This window comes from Oncorhynchus masou, chromosome 9 (genome assembly GCF_036934945.1).
Source record: "Oncorhynchus masou masou isolate Uvic2021 chromosome 9, UVic_Omas_1.1, whole genome shotgun sequence".
Taxonomy (NCBI): domain Eukaryota; kingdom Metazoa; phylum Chordata; class Actinopteri; order Salmoniformes; family Salmonidae; genus Oncorhynchus; species Oncorhynchus masou.
Window position 1 is genome coordinate 59,048,959 of NC_088220.1, and position 22,820 is coordinate 59,071,778.

Below are 22,820 nucleotides of genomic sequence, written 5' to 3' on the forward strand. Positions count from 1 at the left end.
TAGTTTCTTTCCCATAAACATTGGAGACTTTAGAAAATTTGGCAGTACATCCAACTGTCCTCACAATAGCAGACCATGTATATGACGTCAGTGGGCAGAGCTGGGTGGGTCATCAGCGAAATGGGACACACCTGGGCTCAGTGGCAATGTGAATGCAGTTGCCACATTTTTTTTAAAGGTATCTGACCAACTGATGCATGTCGGTTTTCCCAGTCATGAAATCCATAGATTAGGGCATACTGAATGCATTTCAGTTGACCGATTTCCTCGTATGAACTAACTCAAGTCAAATCTTTGAAACTGTTGCAGCTTGCATTTATTTTGTTCAGTATAAAATAAGCTACTAGCAACAAGTAAATAACCGCAACACGAGTGTGGAAAGGCCCGTATATGATTTGATATCAGGGTTAATTACCAGAGTGTTCAGTTGTCCTTCAGATAGTGGATAGGTAATTGTTGAATGTCCTATAGCGCATCACGGAATTACTATGCATGACAGCGAGTTTTAGGTCCTTTGTTGGTACTGACAGTTATGAAGAGTTTCCTTACCCGTCTACCCAGACTCCTTGCCATTCTCCAATTCCAAAAGTACCATAAACCAACCAATTATTAACTAATTAATTGCCATGTTTGGGAGCAGGAATACTTCACAAGTTGAGACAGACAACAAAAAGGTGTATTTTCCAGGTTTTATTTTTGTACAGAAAATGCAGGGTCCTGCTTCCATCTACGAACAATGTTCGAAACCTTGAAGAAAAAGAATAACAGACATTAGGATACCAGACCTAAACCTGCCTGAATCACAGTTTATGAATTACACACACAGTAGCTTAGCTACATGCTCAACGTAGTCTAGAAATATTTATTCAGGCACCAGTATATTGACAGACTCAAATGGCACCCGATTCCCAATACAGTGTATCGCTTTTGAACAGATGTGTCCTGGTCAAAAGTAGTGCAATATAAAAGGGAATAGGGTACCATTTGGGACACAGTTATTTGATAAAGTTAGGAAGCCCTTCTCAGACAAATGCCTCGATGTCTTCAACTGAAGAGACATGCTGCTCTGGGGAACTGAACCTAGAGACACAGAACGTAACCCTGACCCAGTGACCCCAGACAGGCAGTGTCCCGTTCCGACTCGTCATCGTATCATCACTGAAGGGAAGAGTAAACTAACACTAAACTAATAGTCGCCCTGAAAGTAAACAGTGTATCACACTCTGAGACACTTTTGTGCAGCATTTTAAATGACACTATTATGAAGAGTCCTTTCACGACCACAAGCCTCAACAATTACTACACTATCAATCTAGTTTTCCCCCACAATGCAAATTGAGTCACAACTGAGGCAACCTGGTTAAATTTGAGTCCCGAAGCAAAACCAGCTGAGAAGCACTAATTTATAGTACAGTACATTTCTACTATGCAGTGGCTGGGTTAGTGTGTTAGGGTATAGTACCTGTCTACTATGCGGTGGGTACAGGAGTCTGTGGCATGGCTGCTGGGGCTTCTGGCTTGGCACCCTTCTGCTCCGACACAGGGGTGGAGGGGATAGTCTCGTCTTTGGGCTCCACAATGCTCACATGGTCTGGCAGAGGCTTCTTGGGGCCGATCTTACCACTGGGGTCCCATGGTAACATGATCTTCACCTTGATGCCTAGCACACCTGAGACAGACAAAAAAAAACACATACATGAACACATCAGTGCTTACACGGACCCTCTACCCAACGGTTATTCTGCGTACCTAGACGTAGAACAGTGAAATGTATACAGTACCTTCAGAAAGTATTCAGCCACCTTGACTTTCTTTCCAGTTACATTACAGCCTTATTTAAAAATCCTTTAAAAAAACAAATACTCAATCTACACAATACTCCATAAGTATTCAGACCTTTTGCTATGAGACTCAAAATTGAGCTCAGATGCATCTAGTTTCCATTGATTATCCTTGAGATGTTTCTACAACTTGATTGGAATCCACCCGTGGTAAATTCAATTGACTGGACATGATTTGGGAAGGCCCACACCAGTTTATATGAGGTCGCACAGTTGCCAGTGCAAAAACCAAGCCAGGCCAAGAGGTCAAAGGAATTGTCTGTAGAGCAGCGAGACTGGATTGTGTCGAGGCACAGATCTGGGGAAGGGTACCAAAACATTTCTGCAGCATTGAAGGTTTCCAAGAACAGAGAATGGGAGAAACTCCCCAAATACAGGTGTGCCAAGTATGTAGCATCATACCCAAGAAGACTTGAGGCTGTAATCACTGCTTCAACAAAGCACCGAGTAAAGGGTCTGAATACTTACACACACACATATATATACATATATATATGTGTGTATGTGTGTGTGTATATACACACATACATTATATATATATATACATATATATATATACACACACACACACATACATATATATAGACACACATATACATATATATATATACATACATACATATATATATATATATATACACACACACACATATACATATACACACACATACATATATATTTTTTTTTACTTGTAATAAATTAGTTTTACCGTTTTCGCTTTATCATTATAGGGTGTTGTTTGTAGATTAACGGGGGGAAAACACCAATCAATTTTAGAATAAGGCTGTAACATAACAAAATGTGGAAAAAGTCAAGGGCTCTGAACCTTTCTGAAGGCACTGTGGAATAGAGTATGAGGGTTAGCGTATGTGTGATATAGCAAGTAAGAGGTTGATCATAATGACTTGACTAATATGACTGCCCTTCTCAGACAAATGCCTCGATGTCTTCAACTGAAGAGACACGCAGCTCTGGGGAACTGAACCCAGAGACACAGAACGTGACCCTGACCCAGCGACCCCAGAGACCGACCGTGACCCATTCCGACTCGTCATCGTATCATCACCGAAGGAAAATATTTTACCTTTAAAAAGCAACAGACCAAAAATTCTACTGTTGATGAGACTCACCTTGACAGATCAGAAAAATCTAGGGGTAGGGTATAGGGTCTGATTTGGTATTCACTTTGTCTAACCATTAGTAGTGTCTAGGGGTAGAGTAGTAGTGTAGTGTCTAGCAGTTTATTTGGTACATACCCTGTCGGAGCAGGACGTGGCGTACAGCGGTGTCTACGTAGTAGTTGACTGGGTCTCCACTGTGGATCATCAGGCCATCAACAAACTTCATGGACTTGGCCCTCTGACCCCTCAGCTTCCCAGAAACCACCACTTCACAACCCTTAGAGCCACTCTCCATGATGAACCTCAGCACACCATAGCAAGCTCTGGGAGGGGTAGAGGGAGAGGTAGGAGAAGAGAGATGGTGAAGAGTGCGCAGTAAAGAGTGTGTGGGGAGAGAGGAAGAAAGGCGGGGGGGGAGAAGACGAAAGGTGGAGCAAATATGGGGGGGGGGGGGGATATGAGAAAGTAAATGGGTTTAATACACATCAACTTATACAGGACTGTGAGATCACATCTGACATTATGAGCCATTTTCCTGGCCCTTCTCAGACAAATGCCTCGATGTCTTCAACTGAAGAGAGCTGCCTCTCTGGGGAACTGAAACCAGACACACAGAACGTGACACCAACCCAGTCCCATTCCGACTCGTCATCGTATCATCACTGAAGGGAGACATTCCACTGTATGTCATGAGAAAGGAAGTTTAAGAGAGTGGACTGTAACAGCAGGGGCATGTTCTGCTCAATAGATTCCTGGAGACACTGATCGTAGCATGCTAAGGTAACCAGGGGCTGCTCAAGATACCTAAATACTGCAAATTAACTTAAATGGTCTGGGGTGATTGACGACAGCACAAATTAGTGTGGGGTGGACAGCCGTTTTCTGTCAACTTTCTCCTGAACAGATCTAGAACCCACTTACCTTCCCAAATCCTAACCTGTATCATTAAGCGTGAAACCTGTACCACTGAAGGTTAATGCATAACGGACCTTAGTTCAGTGTCTAGGTGCAACAGGGCCAGGGTTAGTCTTACCTACGTACAGCCAGACCTCCCAGCAACTTGTAGCGCAGAGACTCCGCCTGAGCAATGGCACAAAGACCACGGGTTGCAACCTTCTCAGCATACAGCTAGAGGGGGGAGAGTGGAGGAGGTTAACCTTCTACAAATACAAAGAGGCTACACAGCCTACAGCTTGGTGCGGGTGCTGCAATGTGAGCTTTGGAACCACCACAGCAGAGAAGTATTGCCTCGCAATTCACATTCTTAATTGTGATAGAAACCGTCTCTAGAACGCTTACAACTTCATGCATCCCTGAATACCTTTATCTTAGCCAACTAGCTACCGGACTACCTAACAAGAAACCATATGAATCCACACATTTCCTGTACTGGATTCAGTCCTTCTCAGACAAATGCCTCGATGTCTTCAATTGAAGAGACACGCTGCGCTGGGGAACTGAACCCAGAGACACAGAACGTGACCCTGACCCAGCGACCCCAGAGACTGACTGTGTCCCGTTCCGACTCGTCATCGTATCATCACTGAAGGAGCTTTTCCAGTCAGATTCTACCTTCAGACACACTTGAGGTTAGTTGTTTTACATTCATTAACACATTTCAAATCTTCCCTATGTAAAAATATGTGGAATTCACACTTGTTTTCATTTAAACTTCACACAATCATATTCCTCTATCCCCCCACACTGCCCTTAGAAGCCAAACCTCTGCTGAACCACAGTTCTCAGCTCCCTGCTATTGTGGTTAGGGAGTATGTCTAATGAGTACATGTATGCAACTGTAGTGCTTGTTTACCTCCACATTGCCCTCAGGGAAGCCAAACCTCTTCTGAACAACAGCGGTCAGCTCCCGGATGCGACGACCCTTCTCTCCCAGAACATTCTGGGTCCTGAAACAACAATGGCACTCTATTACTAAACGTGCTCTATGCAATCAGTTAGTCATCTAGTTTTCCTGAAAGTTCCAGCTGAATTGAACAGGTTTTCATATTTAAAACCCAAGATGATCCATTTCATTCAAATCAATTTTAGAGCAGGTTTTCACAAGGATCTCTGTAATTTGCCCCATTCATCTTTCCCTCAAACCTGACTAGTCTCCCAGTCCCTGCCTCTGAAAAATATATCCACAGCATGATTCTGCCACCACCACCACGCTTCACCGTAGGGATAGTGCTAGGTTTCCTCCAGACCTGAACTTGGCATTGAGGCAGAAGAGTTGACTCTGTTTCATCAGACCAGAGAATCTTGTTTCTTATGGTCTGAGAGTCCATTGAGTGCCTTTTAGCAAACTCCAAGCAGGTTGTCATGTGCATTTTACTGAGAAGTGGCTACGTTGGCTAACAAAGACCAAGCTTCTTGTTAACCACATCCATGCCACCTAATATTTATTTTGTGCTTCCTGCAAACAGCGTTGAGATACTTGCACGAGCCCCATTGTCTGTCCTAGTAGGAAATGTTCGCATGTGCTCAATAGCATTTACCTAGCATCCGCTATGAGAATTCCTTAGCACTTGTTAGCATTTCTTAAGTGACGATGAGGACTTTTGCGCATGGAGAAGAAAAAAAGTATTTTTTTTACCTTTATCTAGGCAAGTCAGTTATTAAGAACAAATTCTTATTTACAAAGACACCCTACGTGAACGTTGGTGCACTACCGGTAATACCATATATCACGGGATGGCACAGGCTCCCCACGGAAATCTTGATACCCACACCAATTCATTATTGTACCAACAATACACATTTTTCAAGACAGTATAACCCCCTAACTACCAACATACCGGTAACGTTACCTTGTGGCCAGGATGATGATCTCGGTCCTGGTCGGGGTTACACGCACCTCCACACCGGAGTACCCATCCTCCGCAAGTTCGCGCGTCAGAAACTCGTTCAGCTCGGCTTTGAAGATTCCGTCCGCGACGAACTAACCAGGCACACAAATTGAGTATACCGTTAGCTAGGTTGTAGGGAACATGCTTGTAGTAGTCACATAGCCGCTAGCGAACCTGCAACTGTTGGTGACATCACTGGCCAGCAAGTTACTATTACCGAGTACTTTTACTCTAACTGGGTAGTGCCAATGTTAGAATGAAGTAGCCTGCCACCTACGTAACGTTAATATTAGCCAACTGGACACCGATCACCAATCCACCTACACACCACTGACAATCAGACTCGCAATTACATTTTTTGAATGGTACCATTATGGCTATACTTAAATCGCTAGTACGGTATAAAAGGCACCCCTTCGCACGTTCTCTAGCGAAGTGAGGATTCTTTGTACGGGTAGGTAACATCTTTGTCAATCCTCTTTAGACTAGAGGACGAGGACACCAATCAATACGACAATCAACTCCGTACTCATGCTGCTAACACATGGCATCCCAATTTTCTACAAATGCATCAGTTACGAAGACCATTTTGGTAAGAAACGTGAGCTAACCTTCCTCTTCTTAGATATTTGCACCGCCATTTTGCCTGAGGCCGCTGACAGGAAAGAAATAGTTAAGGAACCGGAAGTATATTTATACTCATAATTGCGAGTTCCGTCGACGCTTGATTACGATGGTGCTGGGCGCTTTCAACAACAAAAAATACTGGAAGCTACTTAATTTCGTTGGAAATGGCAGCACATCTCAAAAAGCGAGTTTACGAGGAATTCTCCAAAGTTGTTCAGGTCGGTAGACGCATGGTTACGAAAAACCCCCGAAAGATTCACATTTTAATTGTCGATGTTCTTACAATACTAGCAAGCCAGCTAGCTAACGTTAGACTCAGACTGTGTGAGTGTTTCGTTGCTAGCTAACCAACTGTTAACGTATTGCATCCCGCAATAACATCCGAATTTTTGATAACATAGTGCATACTATTTCATTAACTTTAGGTAGTTAGAGATATTATATAGGGCTCGTAGAATCGTTGCTAACTAGCTACGTTGGGTCACATGGATCTGAACAAATGGCCAGTGGTAGCTCCTTTTAGTTAGCTAGCTGGTGTACATTTGCAATAGTGTTCTAGCCTGAGTACCAGTCTGTTTGTGTTATGATTATGCAAATCATGAAAAGGACAGCAATAGAGTAGGCAAGAGTACAAAGGGATCTGGTACCTGGCGAGCTTTGTCTAAATCCATGCTATAGTTCGATCCTTACAGCTTTAGATAGGCCGTTTGGCTGTACAGATCCATATCACATCACATTAAAAAGGTTTTGATTAAATTGTCTCTGTTGATCAACAGCTTCCCCAAGAGGAGGCTCCAGCCAAGAAGCTCCGTCTGACCAAGCCAAGTAAGTCTGCAGCGCTGCATATTGACCTGTGTAAGGCCTCCAACCCCACTGATGCCCTGCAGTACCTGCTGCACTTTGCCCGCAGCTCCGTGGAGGCAGAGAGTGTGGAAGGGGTTGTGCGCATACTGCTGGAACACTACTACAAGGTATGATAGCCCTGGCTTTCATCTTTCCATCCTCACATCTCTTCTTCCATACCTCCATCTTCTACTTCCGTCCTCTCTCTTCTTCTTCTATCCTTCATCATTCTCCCATCTCTCCTCCTGGAACACTATTACAAGGTAAAGCAGCCCTCCACTCCCTAGCTGCTCTTAGCAATGCGGGTGTATTTACATACACTAGCATTGCTTTTAATTGTATTGGGTTGCACACAAACAGTCAGTGGAAAGCCAGAAGTTTAATACTATTACATTTGTGCCGATGTACTCTCTGCTTACCTCATGTCAAAATAAAAATCCTGCACATGCTCCATATGTGGGCAAAAAATGAATAACTTTTGGGGGACTTTTATTTTGACATGAGGTAAGCAGAGAAGAAGTGGGTCCACAACAGACCAGTTTGGAAATTCTGTTTAATAATCCGATCCTTTAGATATTTTGTCACAAATTCCACCCGTCAAAATGACCAACCTTCCTGCCCACCGGCACAATAATTTGAATTGGAATTGTATTTAACTTCTGGCTTCCAGAGGACTGTTTTTGTGCAACCCAATACAACTGAAAGGAGTGTATGTACAGTGGGGCAAAAAAGTATTTAGTCAGCCACCAATTGTGCAAGTTCTCCCACTTAAAAAGATGAGAGGCCTGTAATTTTCATCATAGGTACACTTCAACTATGACCGACAAAATGAGAGAAAAAAAATCCAGAAAATCACATTATAGGATTTTTAATGAATTTATTTGCAAATTATGGTGGAAAATAAGTATTTGGTCACCTACAAACAAGCAAGATCTCTGGCTCTCACAGACCTGTAACTTCTTCTTTAAGAGGCTCCTCTGTCCTCCACTCGTTACCTGTATTAATGGCACCTGTTTGAACTTGTTATCAGTATAAAAGACACCTGTCCACAACCTCAAACAGTCACACTCCAAACTCCACTATGGCCAAGACCAAAGAGCTGTCAAAGGACACCAGAAACAAAATTGTAGACCTGTACCAGGCTGGGAAGACTGAATCTGCAATAGGTAAGCAGCTTGGTTTGAAGAAATCAAGTGTGGGAGCAATTATTAGGAAATGGAAGACATACAAGACCGCTGATAATCTCCCTCGATCTGGGGCTCCACGCAAGATCTCACCCCGTGGGGTCAAAATGATCACAAGAACGGTGAGCAAAAATCCCAGAACCACACAGGGGGGGATCTAGTGAATTACCTGCAGAGAGCTGGGACCAAAGTAACAAAGCCTACCATCAGCAAGGGCATTGAAGATGAAATGTGGCTGGGTCTTTCAGCATGACAATGATCCCAAACACACCGCCCGGGCAACGAAGGAGTGGCTTCGTAAGAAGCATTTCAAGGTCCTGGAGTGGCCTAGCCAGTCTCCAGATCTCAACCCCATAGAAAATCTTTGAAGGGAGTTGAAAGTCCATGTTGCCCAGCCACAGCCCCAAAACATCACTGCTCTAGAGGAGATCTGCATGGAGGAATGGGCCAAAATACCAGCAACAGTGTGTGAAGACTTACAGAAAACATTTGACCTCTGTCATTGCCAACAAAGGGTATAAAACAAAGTATTGAGAAACTTTTGTTATTGACCAAATACTTATTATCCACCATAATTTGCAAATAAATTCATTAAAAATCCTACAATGTGATTTTCTGGATTTTTTTTCTCATTTTGTCTGTCATAGTTGAAGTGTACCTATGATGAAAATTACAGGCCTCTCATCTTTTTAAGTGGGAGAACTTGTACAATTGGTGGCTGACAATTTTTTTTGCCCCCACTGTAAATACACCTGCGTTGCTAAGAGCAGCTATCCTCGCCCCTCCTTCGATGGTCCCTCCTTTCTCCCCTCCTACATCTATCCTTTCTGCCTCTTCTTCTTCCATCCCTTCTTTCCCTCACCTTGCTGCTGTGTCTTGCTGTAGAAGTGATAACTGTTTGTGTATCTATGTCACTGTAGGAGCAGGATAACTCTGTGCGGCTGAAGATTGCCTCTCTGATCGGCCTGCTAAGTAAGACCCAGAACTTCAACCCTGAGAGTATCCTAGATGACACCCTCAACACATTCAACACAGAGAGTAAGTTACATTCTGATACACACACTTAGTACATTGTACGCACTCTTTCCCATATCTTCTCTGACCTAGTCCATGTCTGTCTCTGTGTTTTCTTCTCTGTGTGTGTGTGTGTCCAGAGTCCCATCAGGTCCTGGCTCAGCTGCTGGACACTCTGCTGGTCATCGGCACCCAGCTCCCAGAAAGCCTTATTGTTAGACACAGACTCATAGAGGTGGCCTACAAGGTAACACGCATACAGTCGTGGTCTGCAAGTTTTTTTCATCAATCACTCATCTTCTTTCTCATGCCGCTCTCTCTCTCTCTCTCATCCCCGTCTTTCATCTTATCCCTCTCATTTCTCTCTCAGCACCTGTCAGACACATATTTCGGTGTGAGGAATAAATGCCTACAACTCCTGGGTTGCCTGGGAAACGTGGACACGCCCCTAAATAAAGATGGACAGGGATTGGTTCCAGCTGTTATTGGGGGTAGTGCTCCAGGTGTGTATATTTATTTGGGTTAACCAGGGTAGTTGAGTCAACAACAATAAAAACATTTACTACATGACATGTTTACTTAATTTAATTGACCCAGTAGTCCCCTCATTACATCATCATGTCTGAGAGATGTGTGTGGGATGTGCAGCAGCAGTGTGCTATCAGTGATGACTTTCCACTCTCCCTTCCTCCTCCTTCCAGGGGTGTCTGGTGGAGTGTGTGTGAGAGACGCGCAGAGCCTCATCAGTGACTACTTTGCAGACCAGGACCCAAGGGTGCGCACGGCGGCCATCAAAGCCATGGTATGACCTTACTTCCTCCTGTTATGTCCCAATATACATCCTAGCATGCTCACTTAGAATGCATGCCCAAAACAATGCTTCAGTCTATTGAGTGGATATTGGGAGGCCTCTCGATAGTCTGCACTGCTCTGAAAATACAGGACAGGTGAAAGTTAGCTGGATGCCTACTCCAAACATATCCTCTCTAGACTATTGGCATGTGTACAGGCTAGATAGATTATATATTGACTGATTGATAATTAAATGTTCTGCTCTTCCTTTCAGCTGCAACTGCATGAAAGGGGACTGAAGATTCAACAGACCATTTATGATCAGGTAAAGTGTGTATGCGTGTGTTTCTTTCTCAGCCGCTAGGTTCTTTTGTGTGAGCGTTTCTCTTTAATTGTGTGTCTAGGCCTGTCAGCTGCTGTGTGATGACTATGAGCAGGTTCGTTCGGCTGCCGTTCAGATGGTGTGGGTCCTGAGTCAGCTATATCCAGAGAGGTAAGACATAGACACACACGTACACACACACACACACACAGGCTGTGTTCATGATCACCAAAACCATGATTCGTTGTGGGTAAATTGTGACTGCCAGACTGATCTACAAATAATAATGAGTGGTTATTTATGATGCAAGTCGATTTGCAGATCATCAGTCAGCAGTCGCCTGCAATGTCAGCTGCAATGTCAAACAAGCCCAACACTGAACACACACAATCACTGACTGGGGGGGGGTGAAAACTGCTGTGTGATTGATAAATAAAGGTGGCATCTGTCCAATCAGCATTGTGCCGATTCCGTCGTCCAATGAGCAAGTCCGTCTGGTCGACGACTCGTTTGGGAAGATCAGTCACATGGTCTCTGATGGATCCTGGGTGGTCAGGGTGCAGGCCGCCAAAACACTGGTGAGTACACACACACACAAACACACAAATAGTGTTCAGATAGTCATGGTTCTCCTTTCTTCCCCCTCCACACATTCCTCTCTTCCTCAGGGTAACATGTTGCAGGTCAGTCCTCACTTCCTAGAGCAGACTCTGGACAAGAAGCTGATGTCAGACCTCAGGGTACGTACACTGTGTGTGTGTGTGTAAAATGTCTCTTCAGAGGAAACATTTTCTGTCCCTTAAAATAACATAAGATTATTCAAAAATACAGTGTAGACATAGTTAATGTTGTAAATGACTATTGTAGCTAAAAATGGCTGATTTTTAATGGAATATCTACATAGATGTACAGAGGCCCATTATCAGCAACCATCACTCATGTGATCCAATGGCACGTTCTGATAGCTAATCCCAGTTTATAATTTTAAAAGTCTAATTGATGTTTATAAAACCCTTTTGCAATTATGTTAGCACAGCTGAAAACTGTTGTACTGATGAAAGAAGCAATAAAACTGGCCTTTAGACTAGTTGAGTATCTGGAGCATCAGCATTTGTGGGTTCGATTACAGGCTCAAAATGGCCAGAAACAAATAACTTTTTCAGAAACTTGTCAGTCTGTTCTTGTTCTGAGAAATGAAGGCTATTCCATGCGAGAAATTGCCAAGAAACGGAAGATCTTGTACAACGCTGTGTACTAAACCCTTCACATAACAGCGCAAACTGGCTCTAACTAGAATAGAAAGAGGAGTGGGAGGCCCCGGTGCACAACTGAGCAAGAGGACAAGTACATTGGAGTGTCTAGTTTGAGAAACAGACGCCTCACAAGTCCTCAACTGGCAGCTTCATTAAATAGTACCCACAAAACACCATTCTCAATGTCAACAGTGAAGAGGTAACTCTGGGATGCTGGCCTTGTTTTTTTTGGGTGAATTATACCCTGTTTTCTCCCCAATTTCGTGGTATGCAATTGTTTTAGTAGCTACTATCTTGTCTCATCGCTACAACTCCCGTACGGGCTCGGGAGAGACGAAGGTTGAATGTCATGCGTCCTCCGATACCCAACCAAGCCACACTGCTTCTTAACGCAGCGCGCATCCAACCCGGAAGCCAGCCACACCAATGTGTCGGAGGAAACACCGTGCACCTGGCAACCTTGGTTAGTGCGCACTGCGCCCGGCCCGCCACAGGAGTCGCTGGGCGCAGTGCACGCTGACCAGGTCGCCAGGTGTACGGTGTTTCCTCTGACACGTTGGTGCGGCTGGCTTCCGGGTTGGATATGCATTGTGTCAAGAAGCAATGCGGCTAGGTTGGGTTGTGTTTCGGAGGACGCATGGCTCTCGACCTTCGCCTCTCCCGAGTCCCGAGTTGCAGCAATGAGACAAAACTAACTACTACCAATTGGATACCACGAAATTGGAGAGAAAAAAGGGGTAAGAAAACGAAAAACAAATGTCTACAATGTATTTCTGATCAATTTGATGTTATTTTAATGGACAAAAAATTTGCTTTTCTTTCAAAAACATGGACATTTCTAAGTGACCCCAAACTTTCGAATCGTAGTGAAATATATTGTTAGTTTTTACTCAGGTTCTAAATAAACCATCAGACAACTATCGAAGCTCAAACCAAGTTTGTTCACCCACTGGGTCAAACAGCTGAAAAGACAGACATGTTTCCACCAGTATTTATACCCCCATTGCCTTTTCCCTTACTCAGTAATATTCCAAGCCCCTAGCTCATATCCAACCTCCGTTGACCCCACCATATACATTCCTCCTACATATAACCATTCACTTCTGGTGTAGCAAGTATTTCAAATTACAACACAACAATATATTAATAATAATGTTTTATATATATATATATCTCAGAGGAAACGTACTGCTCATGAGCGTGCCAAGGAGCTCTATGCATCAGGTGAGTTCTCCTCTGGGAGGAAATGGGCTGATGATGCTCCCAAGGAGAAGGTGGACACCTCAGCTGTCAACCTGATTGCCTCGGGGGCATGTGGAGCCTTCGTACACGGACTGGAGGACGAGATGTACGGTAAGAGTGTGTGTGTCGGTAAGTGTGTTTGAGGTTGTCTCTGTGTGTGTTATGTTTTGTTTGTTTCTGTGAAGGCTTGTGGAGGCTCAGAGAGAGTGTGTGTTTTTGTGTGCGCATGGGTTTTATGTGTGTAAATTATAATGTGCCTATGTGTGTTTTATCTGTAGAGGTGCGTATTGCTGCTGTGGATGCACTCTCTGCTCTTGCCCAATCATCTGCCAGCTTTGCCGAGAAGTGCCTGGACTTCCTGGTTGACATGTTTAATGATGAGATTGAGGAAGTCAGGCTGCAGTCCATCCACGTCCTGAGACAGATCTCTACTAACATCACCCTGAGAGAAGACCAGCTGGATACTGTACTGGCTGTACTAGAGGTAACACAGACCAACACACATATGGAGACTCATACACACACATGCACGTGCCAACGCACGCATGCACACACACACACACACAATTACAAGGAAAGAATATACAGTGCCAGTCAAAAGTTTGGACACACCTACTCATTCCAGGGTTTTTCTTTATTTTTCTATTTTCTACGTTGTTGAAAAGTAGTGAAGACATCAAACTATGAAATAATACATGGAATCATGTAGTTACCAAAAAAGTATTAATAGATCTTAATAGATTTTAGATTCTTCAAAGTATTCACCCTTTGCCTTGACAGCTTTGCACACTCTTGGCATTCTCTCAACCAGCTGAGGTAGTCACCTGGAATTCATTTCAATTAACAGGTGTGCCTTGTTAATTTGTGGGATTTCTTTCCTTCTTAATGCTTTGAGCCAATCGGTTATGTTGTGTCAACGTAGGGGTGCAGAAGATAGCCGTATTTGGTAAAGAACAGCTCAAATAAGCAAAGAGAAACGACAGTCCATCATTACTTTAAGACATGAAGGTCGGTCAATCTGGATATTTTCAAGAACTTTGAAAGTTTCTTGAAGTGCAGTCACAAAAACTAAACCATTTCAATTGGGTTGAGATTGGGTGATTGTGGAGGCCAGGTCATCTGATGCAGCACTCCATCACTCTCCTTCTTGGTCAAATAGCCTTTACACAGCCTGTCCTGTTGAAAAACAAATGAAGTGCAAACCAGATGGGATGGCGTATTGTTGCAGAATGCTGTGGGAGCCATGCTGGTTAAGTGTGCCTTAAATTCTAAATAAATCACTGACAGTGTCACCAGCAAAGCACCCCAACACCATCACACCTCCTCCTCCATGCTTCACGGTGGGAACCACACATGTAGAGATCATCTGTTCACCTACTCTACGCCTGACAAAGACATGGCGGTTGGAACCCAAAATCTCACATTTGGACCCATCAGACCAAAGGACAGATTTCCACCGGTCTAATGTCTATTGCTTGTCTTCCTTGGCCCAAGCAAGTCTCTTCTTCTTGTTGGTGTCCCTTTGTAGTGACTTCTTTGCATCAACTCGACCATGAAGACCTAATTCACACAGTCTCCTCTGAACAGTTGATGTTGAGATGTGTCTGTTACTTGAACTCTGGTTAGCATTTATTTGGGCTTCAGTTTCTGAGGCTGGTAACTAATGAACTTATCCTCTGCAGCAGAGGTAACTGGGTCTTCCATTTCTGTGGTAGTCCTCATGAGAGCCAGTTTCATCATAGCCCCTGATGGTTTTTGTGACTGCACTTGAACAAACTTTTTTCCGGATTGACTGACCTTCATGTTTTAAAGTAATGGACTGTCATTTCTCTTTGCTTATTTGAGCTGTCCTTGCTATAATATAGACTTGGTCTTTTACCAAATAGGTATATCTTCTGTATACCACCCCTACCTTGTCACAACACAACTGATTGGCTCAAACGCATTAAGGAAAGAAATTCCACAAATTCACTTTAAACAAGGCACACCTATTAATTGAAATGCATTCCAGGTGACTACCTCATGAATCTGGTTGAGAGAATGACAAGAGTGCAAAGCTTTTATCAAGGCAAAGGGTGGCTACTTGTAAGAATCTCAAATATAAATTATTTGTAAAAAAAAATGAAACACTTTTTTTGGGTTATTACATGATTCCATATGTGTTATTTCATAGTTTTGATGTCTTCACTATTACTCTACAATGTAGAAAATAGTAAAAAAAATAAAGAAAAACCCTGGAATGAGTAGGTGTGTCAACTTTTTGACTGGGGCTGTATCAATTTTTTTAAGAATAAAAATAATAACTGAAATGTGTAACTTGTGTAGGATTCGTCTCGTGACATCAGAGAGGCGCTACATGAGTTGCTGTGTTTCACCAATGTGTCGACTAAAGAGTGTATCCAACTGGCCCTGCTGGAGCTGCTGAAAAACCTCACCAAGTACCCCACCGACCGCAACTCTGTCTGGAAGTAAGCTTCTGTCTGTGTGTGTCTGTGTGTATCACTTTGCAAGTGATTCAATAAAAACGCTTTTAAAACTCAACACACTCTTTCTTGTCATCTCTCTCTCTATCCCTCTCATTCTCTCTCTAGGTGTCTAAAGTTTCTAGGTTGTCGTCATCCAACCCTGGTGTTACCGCTGGTTCCAGAGCTGCTCAGTACTCACCCCTACTTCCACACCCCTGAACCAGACATGGATGACCCTGCCTGTATCCTACACACACACACACACACACACACACACACACACACCTATACCTACCTCTGTGTTGTGTGTTCTTGACCTAGCGTAACAGATATTGCAGTGTTGGTGCTGGTGTTCAACGCAGCTCAGTCTTGTCCCACCATGACAGCTCTGTTCTCAGACCACACCTTTAGACACTACACCTACCTACGGGACAGCCTCTCTCACCTAGTACCTCCTCTCAGGGTAAGACACACATACACCCCTTTCACCAATATGTTGAGACCCACTGTGTCATAATTAAGCAATAAGGTCCGAGGGGATATGCTATATGGCCAATATACCAAGTGATGTTTTTATGCACGACGCAACGTGGAGCCATTGTATATTGACCATATACCACAAACCCCTGAGGTGTCTTATTGCTATTAATAACTGGTTACCAACTTAATTACAGCAGTAAAAATACATGTTTTGTCTTATCCATGGTATACGGTCTGATAGAACACGGCTGTCAGCCAATCAGCATTCAGGGCTTGAACCACCCAGTTTGTGTGTGTGTGTGTGTGTGTGTGTGTGTGTGTGTGTGTGTGTGTGTGTGTGTGTGTGTGTGTGTGTGTGTGTGTGTGTGTGTATAGTTACCAGGGAGGACGCAGGCCCCAGGTGTGAGTGGTATAGAAGGTTCCGGCAGTGTGGAGTCTGCTCAACTGTTCCTCCAACAGAGTCTGAGCAGAATTAGCACTATACACAACCTACAGGACCCCGGGGCTCAGGACCTGCTCAACTTTACTATCAGGTACATACATACACACTAATACTATCAAAACATTTCACACAATTTTTGAAGCAAATATTTTGTGTGTGTATCCTCTCAGAGACCTACAGAGACTGGGGGAGCTACAGACAGAGCTGGCAGGAGCTGCTGACTTCTCTGCCACCTACCTCCGCTGCCAACTACTGCTCACCAAGGTGTGTTTCTGCATCTGGATGGACCGGTGTCTGTCTGCATGACATTTGACCAGAATGCCCAAATCGTATTGCCTTTCCTCATCCCCTTGTCTCCTCTCCTTGTTTCCTTCCCACAGGCCTTGCAGGAGAAGTTGTGGACTATGGCCGTCCCCCTCTGCCTTAAACACAACGCCATGGCAACTGCTGCTGCCAAACAGGTACACACACACAAACTATTGTGCTTTTTTTAATAGTATTTTTCACTTTATTTAGACACTTGAAATGGGGGGATACAGGTTGAAGGGGGGAATGAACCCCGATCTCCGGTGGGAAGAGGAACATAACATTAGGAACACCTTCCTAATATTGAGTTGCATACCTTCAGAACAGCCTCAATTCATTGGGGCCTGGACTCTACAAGGTGTTGAAAGCATTCCACAGGGATGCTGACACAAACAGGTGAAGCTGGCACCTACTACCATACCCCGTTCAAAGGCACTTACATATTTCTGTCTTGCCCATTCACCTTCTAAATGGCACACAATCACAATCCATCTCTCAATTGTCTCAAGGCTTAAAAATCCTTCTTTAACCCGTCTCCTCCCCTTCATCTACACTGATTGAAGTGGATAAAACAAGTGACATCAATAAGCATCACCTGGTCAGTCTATGTCATATAAAGAGCAATGTTTTGTACACTCAGTGTATGTCTTCAGCCATTGGCGTTACCCCTAGACATTAATGTGATGTGTGTGTTTTTGTAGATGTTGGAGGAGACATATAAACTGGAGTTCCTATATAGTGGTCTGGAGAACAGACAGGTGGCCACCATACACCACGTCAGACTACAGGCTAAGGCCTTACAGCTAGTCCTGACTGCCCGTACCAGACGAGGGTTAGTACACACATAAACACCCCCACCGTCCATGTCTATAACTGTAAAGCAGCTCAACCCCTCTCATCTCTCTGCAGAGTTGAACCTCTCATCAGTGTCTGTGAGAAGTTCCTTCAGGAGGTGGAATCCTTTCAGAGGTATATTATCTCTTTTTTAACCATCATTTCACCTACTTATTTAATCTGTTTTTATTTAATCAACTTTTGACATCTTTGAAAACATAAGACAGACTATTTGTCCTATATAAGACAAACAGAAACTGATGCATCCTAAATTAATTGTTGAACTGAATTGTTGTTTTAATTTATCGCCACAAGGTGGCAACTTTGACCTTGCAGAAAGCACACCCTTTTCTTTTGGTATTCTGATGAATCCTGACCTCTATGCCTCCAGGCTGTTTGTGGTGGAGCTGCCCCACCTCCAGGAAAGTTTTGTGGGGAAGCTGTTGGACTTGAGTCCCAAGCTGTCGGCCTGCAAGCCTGGAGAACTAGTCAAGATCCTTCAGACCACATTGAGACAGAGTGGCTTCTTAAACCTTCAATTACCTAAACAGGTACACAGACACAGAGACACACACGCACGCACACACATACACAGGTATTTGACCCAGGTGTGGTTTGAATTGGCTGGCAGGTCCAGCGTGCGTCGGCGACCATCATCGAGCCGACAGGAGAGTCTGACAACCCGCTGCGTTTCACATCTGGCCTGGTGGTGGCACTAGACATCGATGCTACGCTGGAGCACGTGCAAGACCCCCACAACACTGTCAAAGTACAGGTACACACCCTGTTATATAAAGTCTCTGGTACACACACCCCTTGGCTGGGTTATGATTCTCCAACCTTCTCCCAAAGCGTACACTCACCCTTACCTAGAATATAGTGGAAACTCCCTCAAGCCATGCAAATCAAATCAAATTTGTCACATGCAAATGTTAATGCGAGTGTAGCGAAATGCTTGTGCTTCTAGTTCTGACAATGCAGTAATAACCAACGAGTAATCTAACCTAACAATTCTAAAACTACTACCTTATACACACATTGCACCAATCCAATGTAAATGCATAAGTTGGATACACCTGCACATTTCCGGGTGAAGGGTAGAGAATCAGAATGAACCATTTGTCCAGGACCCTAGCGGTATGTATATAAGCTGTGCACTTTCTCCTGCTGATGGATGAAGTGTTGGTCCAAGTTGTAATAGTTTGCTTTGTCTTTTACACACACACATTTTCTCTCTCTCCAGGTGCTGTATCCAGACGGCCAGTCTCATGTGATTCAGCCTAAACCTGGAGACTTCAGAAGTCCTGGACCACACCGCCACCGCCTCATCACACAGGTCTACTTGTCTCACTCCGCATGGACTGGTGAGGACACACACTTCCGGTCTCACAGCACATGGACTAGTGGGGGCACACCCACATTCTAGCTGTCTTACTCTGCATGGACTGGTGAGGACACAAACTCACCCCCGGCCCTTTTCTCTCTGTCTCAGAGGCGTGTCAGATCGAGGTGAGGCTGCTGCTGGCCTACAGCTCATCTCGTCTCTGTAAGGCGGTGTGGAGCGACAGCAGCACTGAAGGCCTCCAGCCAGCAGAGGGTGCCACTGAGGGAACAATTCCCTTCAGCAAACCTGTCAAGGTCTTCATCATGCCTAAACCTGCCCGCCGCTGACATCCATCTCGCTTTCTCTCTCCTCTCTTGTCTGTTTTCTCCCTCTCCCACCCCTGACCCTCTAGTCCTCAGCCATTGGCCGTTCCTTACTGCATACATATTTACTAAACAATATGTTCATTTTTAGTGTGTAACTGTGTGCCACTCCTGGCTGATTGCTCAACTAGATTGAGGATGCGTCCTATATAGTGCACTACTTTTGACCACTAAAGGAAAAAGGGTGCTATTTGGGATTTCATCCTGAGACTGAGCAAGAGAATCACTGAGGTCACCTATCTGATGTGTGTTGCTATTCCTGCTATAGTTAAGGACCATTTTTTTCTTTGAATGACAATAAATGACACCAGATGACAAAAACAAGCCTTTATTCACAGCAAGTCATTTTAGCTCTTCATTAGTGTTCTGAATGTTTCACTTTGCTAATGCACCCCAGGGTTGTATTCATCAGACACCAAACAGAAGAAAACAGGGAGGAACTACATGGACTTGTCCATTGCAAAACATTTTGCTATGGTGTGCTGTAATGAATATGACATGTTGAATTGCACCAGGCTTTCAGAGTTCTCCTACTGGCCACCTGTGGTATGTCATCAGCAGGTAGAGTGGAAGATGCCACCCACCTTGGCTCCCTGGCCAACCAGGTTGTTGTATTCTGTGATGGCCTTCTCTGTCTGCAGAACTATCAGCTCCACTCCTCTCTGTCTCACGAAGTCCACAGTTGAGGACGGGACCTTAGAGAGAGAGCGCAGAGTTCAACATTGCAGCCATCTTTAAAGGAAAACTCTGCCCAAAAATAATATTTTTGTATTTGTTGCATTAGTCCATTGTTAGCATAGTTCCAAAATGTTTTGCATGTCAGCAATCAAGTTTAAGATGTAACTTTCAAAATACAGAAATCATCCCTGTATGATGCAATTTGCATCATATGATTCTGGGTTTAGCGTCATACAGGGCTGATTTCTAATCGACGCAGTGCGCGCTAACCAAGGCCCCCAGGTGCACGGTGTTTCCTCCGACACATTGGTGCGGCTGGCTTCCGGGTTGGATGTGCTCTGTGTTAAGAAGCTGTGCGGCTTGGTTGGGTTACAGAGGACGCATGGCTTTTGACCTTCGTCTCTCCCGAGCCCGTACGGGAGTTGTAGTGATGAGACAAGATAGTAATTACTAACAATTGGATACCATGAAATTGGGGAGAAAAGGGGGTAAAACAGTTTTTGGGTGGAGTTTAAAAGGCGAGTCAAGACTGACTGATCTACAAATCACCTTGCATCATAAATACTCTATTTGTAGATCAGTCATTCAATTTACCCATGGTACATCAGTTTTGATGTATCTCGAACAAGGCCAGAGAGAAATCAGGGGAATTGTGTAGTGGCTAGGGAAAGTGTAGGGCTGAGGAAGGGTAATGTACATGGTGAAAGTATGTTTGTCGGGGCAAGGGAAAGTGAAGGATAGGGTAAACAGAGAGGAAGCGAGGTTTTACTCCACCCAAAATAAGCACACGAAGTGAGGAATTTTTGTATGGAGGTTTGAGTGTCAAATTTGATTTTTTTTTTTTTTTATGTAATTGTTCTTGATTGAAAATAAGTTTCATAATAGGTTGTTACGAATTAAGTGTAAGTGGACGCCCTTGGCATTTCGGCAACCCAAAAACGACTATATCGGAGTTGTGCCTGTTGTCATAAAGAGAAGACTCATCGTGGATATAATCTATTTTAGCATGGACATTGCCATTGAAGGCTTCCAACATTTTAAAGTAGTCAACTGGGTGGGGATTCTTGAATTGGAAAAATCAGCCAATGAAGGAAAATAAAATGTACTACTTTAAAATGGAGCCTATTGCCGTCACAGACGCTATAATGGGAGATACAAGAGTCCTCTATATATCGCGATGGCCTATTGTTCACAAGCTTATCGGCCCTCTCATTGGCTAGAATATTCGCACCTGATCTCACCTCCTGCCTGCCTTCCATCTTTAAGAACATTTTCCCATTGTTAGGTCTTGGGAAAGTGTCATGTAAACGAGTAGGGGAAGAGTGTGTGTATGGGGCTGGGGGATACCTGCAGCGCCTCACTCATGCCCCGCCCGATGACCAGAGTCACCACACCCTTCTGAAGCACCTCCTCCAGATCTGCAGGCTGCACTCCAGGGTGATGCTACACACAGTCAGTCACATCGTTATCATCATACAAGGTGCCATTTGAGACACAGTCCATGTCTTATCTTAACTTACATCCGTCCCAGTCTCTCTCCAGTCCCATGCGCGGCTACCCCCGGGCCACACCTTACAGTCCTTATAGGAAGAGGAGCAGCCCTTCACCTTCATGTGTCCCCAGGACAGGGAAGCGATCTCTGGCGACGACATAGGTCAGATGTGTCTCGGCTGCTGCAGGCACGTTTGGAAACAAACGCAGCGTTTTCAACTAAACACAAGGCAAACGCAGCTTTTCATTGGAAATTAATGTAATTCTGGTGTACAAAAATGCAATGACGCAGTCGGTGTGATCAAAGTAAAGGTAGGCCAGGAACCGGAGAGTTGCTGGCATCAGTATCCTAGATACTATCCTGCCTTTGACATAGAGCAACCCCCTTAATGTCTAATCGGGCGATTTCAGGAAAAACAACTTGCAATATCTGTTATGTTATACTCGCAGACAATATTTTGAGTTTTGGAAACTTTAGTGCTTTCTATCCTGATCTGACAATTATATGCATATTCTAGATTCTGGGCCTTGGTGTCTCAGAGGGGTTGTAACTTGAGATCAATGCTCCAAGGAATATGGATAAATAAAGTATTATTGTAAAACATAAGCATATCTAGTGATAAACGTACCTAAAGTTGAGTCCCTATGAACTATTATTAGATCGTATTTCTGTCAACGTGACCATGTAAACAAACACTGGGGAACTGTAGCATGTCCACGCAGACAAGTGTTTGAAACCGAACGATCATTTATGAACCGAAAGTGAATTGTCGCTGAAATGTCACTTTGCTATCATTTACTAACGACTTGTCTTGGTTTTAAAAGTATTAATTTTATGTCCGTCATTCGTGAATGCTTATTTTCCTTACCAGTTCGTTGACTCGTAGGCAGCCTGTGCTACTTTCGTAAAGGGGTGTGTTCCGGATCGTTCGGTTAAGTAGCTGATACCTCAGCGTTGTGGAACGCTGCAGATAGATATTCAATTCAGCTGATGTGATTACTTATTCTACATACCAGAGAAGTATATTTGTTCTACATCATACATTTCTATATGAACGCAAGACAACGTTGACTCCTGCTGAACGTGGCAATGACAAAATGCGGACTGGTTAAGGTTAATTGTAACTGAACGTTTGAAGCAATGGCTGTTTGTCCCACCGAGTTCATCCAATAACCATTTACTTTATTTATAAAATGCATTTCTACATTGACTTTTAAGTTGTGTGTGAGTCCCTCCCGTTCCCCCAAAAGGCTATTATACTGCATTTAGGTTCCCATTCCTCCTGTTACGTCACTAATGTCAGCCAATGTGTACACTGTCGAAAGGGG

General features: G+C 43.9%; 3 protein-coding genes, 3 non-coding genes and 1 pseudogene across 6 annotated transcripts; 1 reads left to right on the forward strand and 6 right to left on the reverse strand.

The window, feature by feature from the left end:
• Positions 1-675: 675 nt before the first annotated feature.
• On the reverse strand, positions 676-6,486 carry LOC135546344 (small ribosomal subunit protein uS3). Its single transcript, XM_064974690.1, has 7 exons — positions 6,423-6,486; positions 5,773-5,903; positions 4,776-4,869; positions 3,996-4,090; positions 3,098-3,285; positions 1,463-1,669; positions 676-747 (listed from the first exon to the last, which is right to left on the reverse strand). The coding sequence occupies exons 1-6, from the start codon at positions 6,450-6,452 to the stop codon at positions 1,470-1,472; spliced, it is 738 nt and encodes a 245-aa protein (XP_064830762.1). The 5' UTR covers positions 6,453-6,486; the 3' UTR covers positions 676-747; positions 1,463-1,469.
• Positions 1,018-1,164, reverse strand: LOC135546751 (small nucleolar RNA SNORD15). The gene has a single exon (XR_010456614.1). It is a non-coding gene; the product is annotated as a small nucleolar RNA SNORD15 (small nucleolar RNA).
• Positions 2,764-2,912, reverse strand: LOC135546753 (small nucleolar RNA SNORD15). Its single transcript, XR_010456616.1, has one exon. It is a non-coding gene; the product is annotated as a small nucleolar RNA SNORD15 (small nucleolar RNA).
• LOC135546754 (small nucleolar RNA SNORD15) lies at positions 3,503-3,630 on the reverse strand (annotated as a pseudogene).
• LOC135546752 (small nucleolar RNA SNORD15) lies at positions 4,363-4,511 on the reverse strand. The gene has a single exon (XR_010456615.1). It is a non-coding gene; the product is annotated as a small nucleolar RNA SNORD15 (small nucleolar RNA).
• Positions 6,487-6,518: 32 nt separating the features above from the next.
• ints4 (integrator complex subunit 4) lies at positions 6,519-19,646 on the forward strand. The gene is made up of 24 exons (XM_064974688.1): positions 6,519-6,656; positions 7,215-7,409; positions 9,386-9,503; positions 9,620-9,726; positions 9,850-9,982; positions 10,181-10,281; positions 10,546-10,596; positions 10,676-10,764; positions 11,051-11,171; positions 11,262-11,333; positions 13,025-13,199; positions 13,367-13,572; positions 15,414-15,556; positions 15,680-15,795; positions 15,883-16,016; positions 16,409-16,566; positions 16,646-16,739; positions 16,856-16,936; positions 17,483-17,613; positions 17,691-17,750; positions 18,007-18,166; positions 18,247-18,390; positions 18,859-18,979; positions 19,108-19,646. Exons 1-24 carry the CDS (start codon positions 6,603-6,605, stop codon positions 19,284-19,286), a joined length of 2,943 nt encoding a protein of 980 aa, XP_064830760.1. The 5' UTR covers positions 6,519-6,602; the 3' UTR covers positions 19,287-19,646.
• aamdc (adipogenesis associated, Mth938 domain containing) lies at positions 19,635-22,558 on the reverse strand. Its single transcript, XM_064974691.1, has 4 exons — positions 22,361-22,558; positions 21,521-21,673; positions 21,348-21,443; positions 19,635-20,017 (listed from the first exon to the last, which is right to left on the reverse strand). Exons 2-4 carry the CDS (start codon positions 21,650-21,652, stop codon positions 19,877-19,879), a joined length of 369 nt encoding a protein of 122 aa, XP_064830763.1. The 5' UTR covers positions 21,653-21,673; positions 22,361-22,558; the 3' UTR covers positions 19,635-19,876.
• Positions 22,559-22,820: the final 262 nt, after the last annotated feature.

What these genes read in the sequence shown, in the direction of transcription:
- LOC135546344 (XM_064974690.1), bottom strand. Translation starts at nt 6,452, where the DNA reads ATGGCGGTGCAAATATCTAAGAAGAGGAAG. An exon ending in AAATATCTAAGAAGAGGAAG is followed by an intron (nt 5,904 to 6,422) that starts GTTAGCTCACGT and finishes GTGCCTGGTTAG; the next exon opens with TTCGTCGCGGACGGAATCTT. An exon ending in TCCCTGAGGGCAATGTGGAG is followed by an intron (nt 4,091 to 4,775) that starts GTAAACAAGCAC and finishes TCCCCCCTCTAG; the next exon opens with CTGTATGCTGAGAAGGTTGC.
- ints4 (XM_064974688.1), top strand. Translation starts at nt 6,603, where the DNA reads ATGGCAGCACATCTCAAAAAGCGAGTTTACGAGGAATTCTCCAAAGTT. An exon ending in GACCGCAACTCTGTCTGGAA is followed by an intron (nt 15,557 to 15,679) that starts GTAAGCTTCTGT and finishes TTCTCTCTCTAG; the next exon opens with GTGTCTAAAGTTTCTAGGTT. An exon ending in ACCTTCAATTACCTAAACAG is followed by an intron (nt 18,167 to 18,246) that starts GTACACAGACAC and finishes ATTGGCTGGCAG; the next exon opens with GTCCAGCGTGCGTCGGCGAC.
- aamdc (XM_064974691.1), bottom strand. Translation starts at nt 21,652, where the DNA reads ATGTCGTCGCCAGAGATCGCTTCCCTGTCCTGGGGACACATGAAGGTG. An exon ending in GGAGAGAGACTGGGACGGAT is followed by an intron (nt 21,444 to 21,520) that starts GTAAGTTAAGAT and finishes GACTGTGTGTAG; the next exon opens with CATCACCCTGGAGTGCAGCC. An exon ending in GCATGAGTGAGGCGCTGCAG is followed by an intron (nt 20,018 to 21,347) that starts GTATCCCCCAGC and finishes TCTCTCTCTAAG; the next exon opens with GTCCCGTCCTCAACTGTGGA.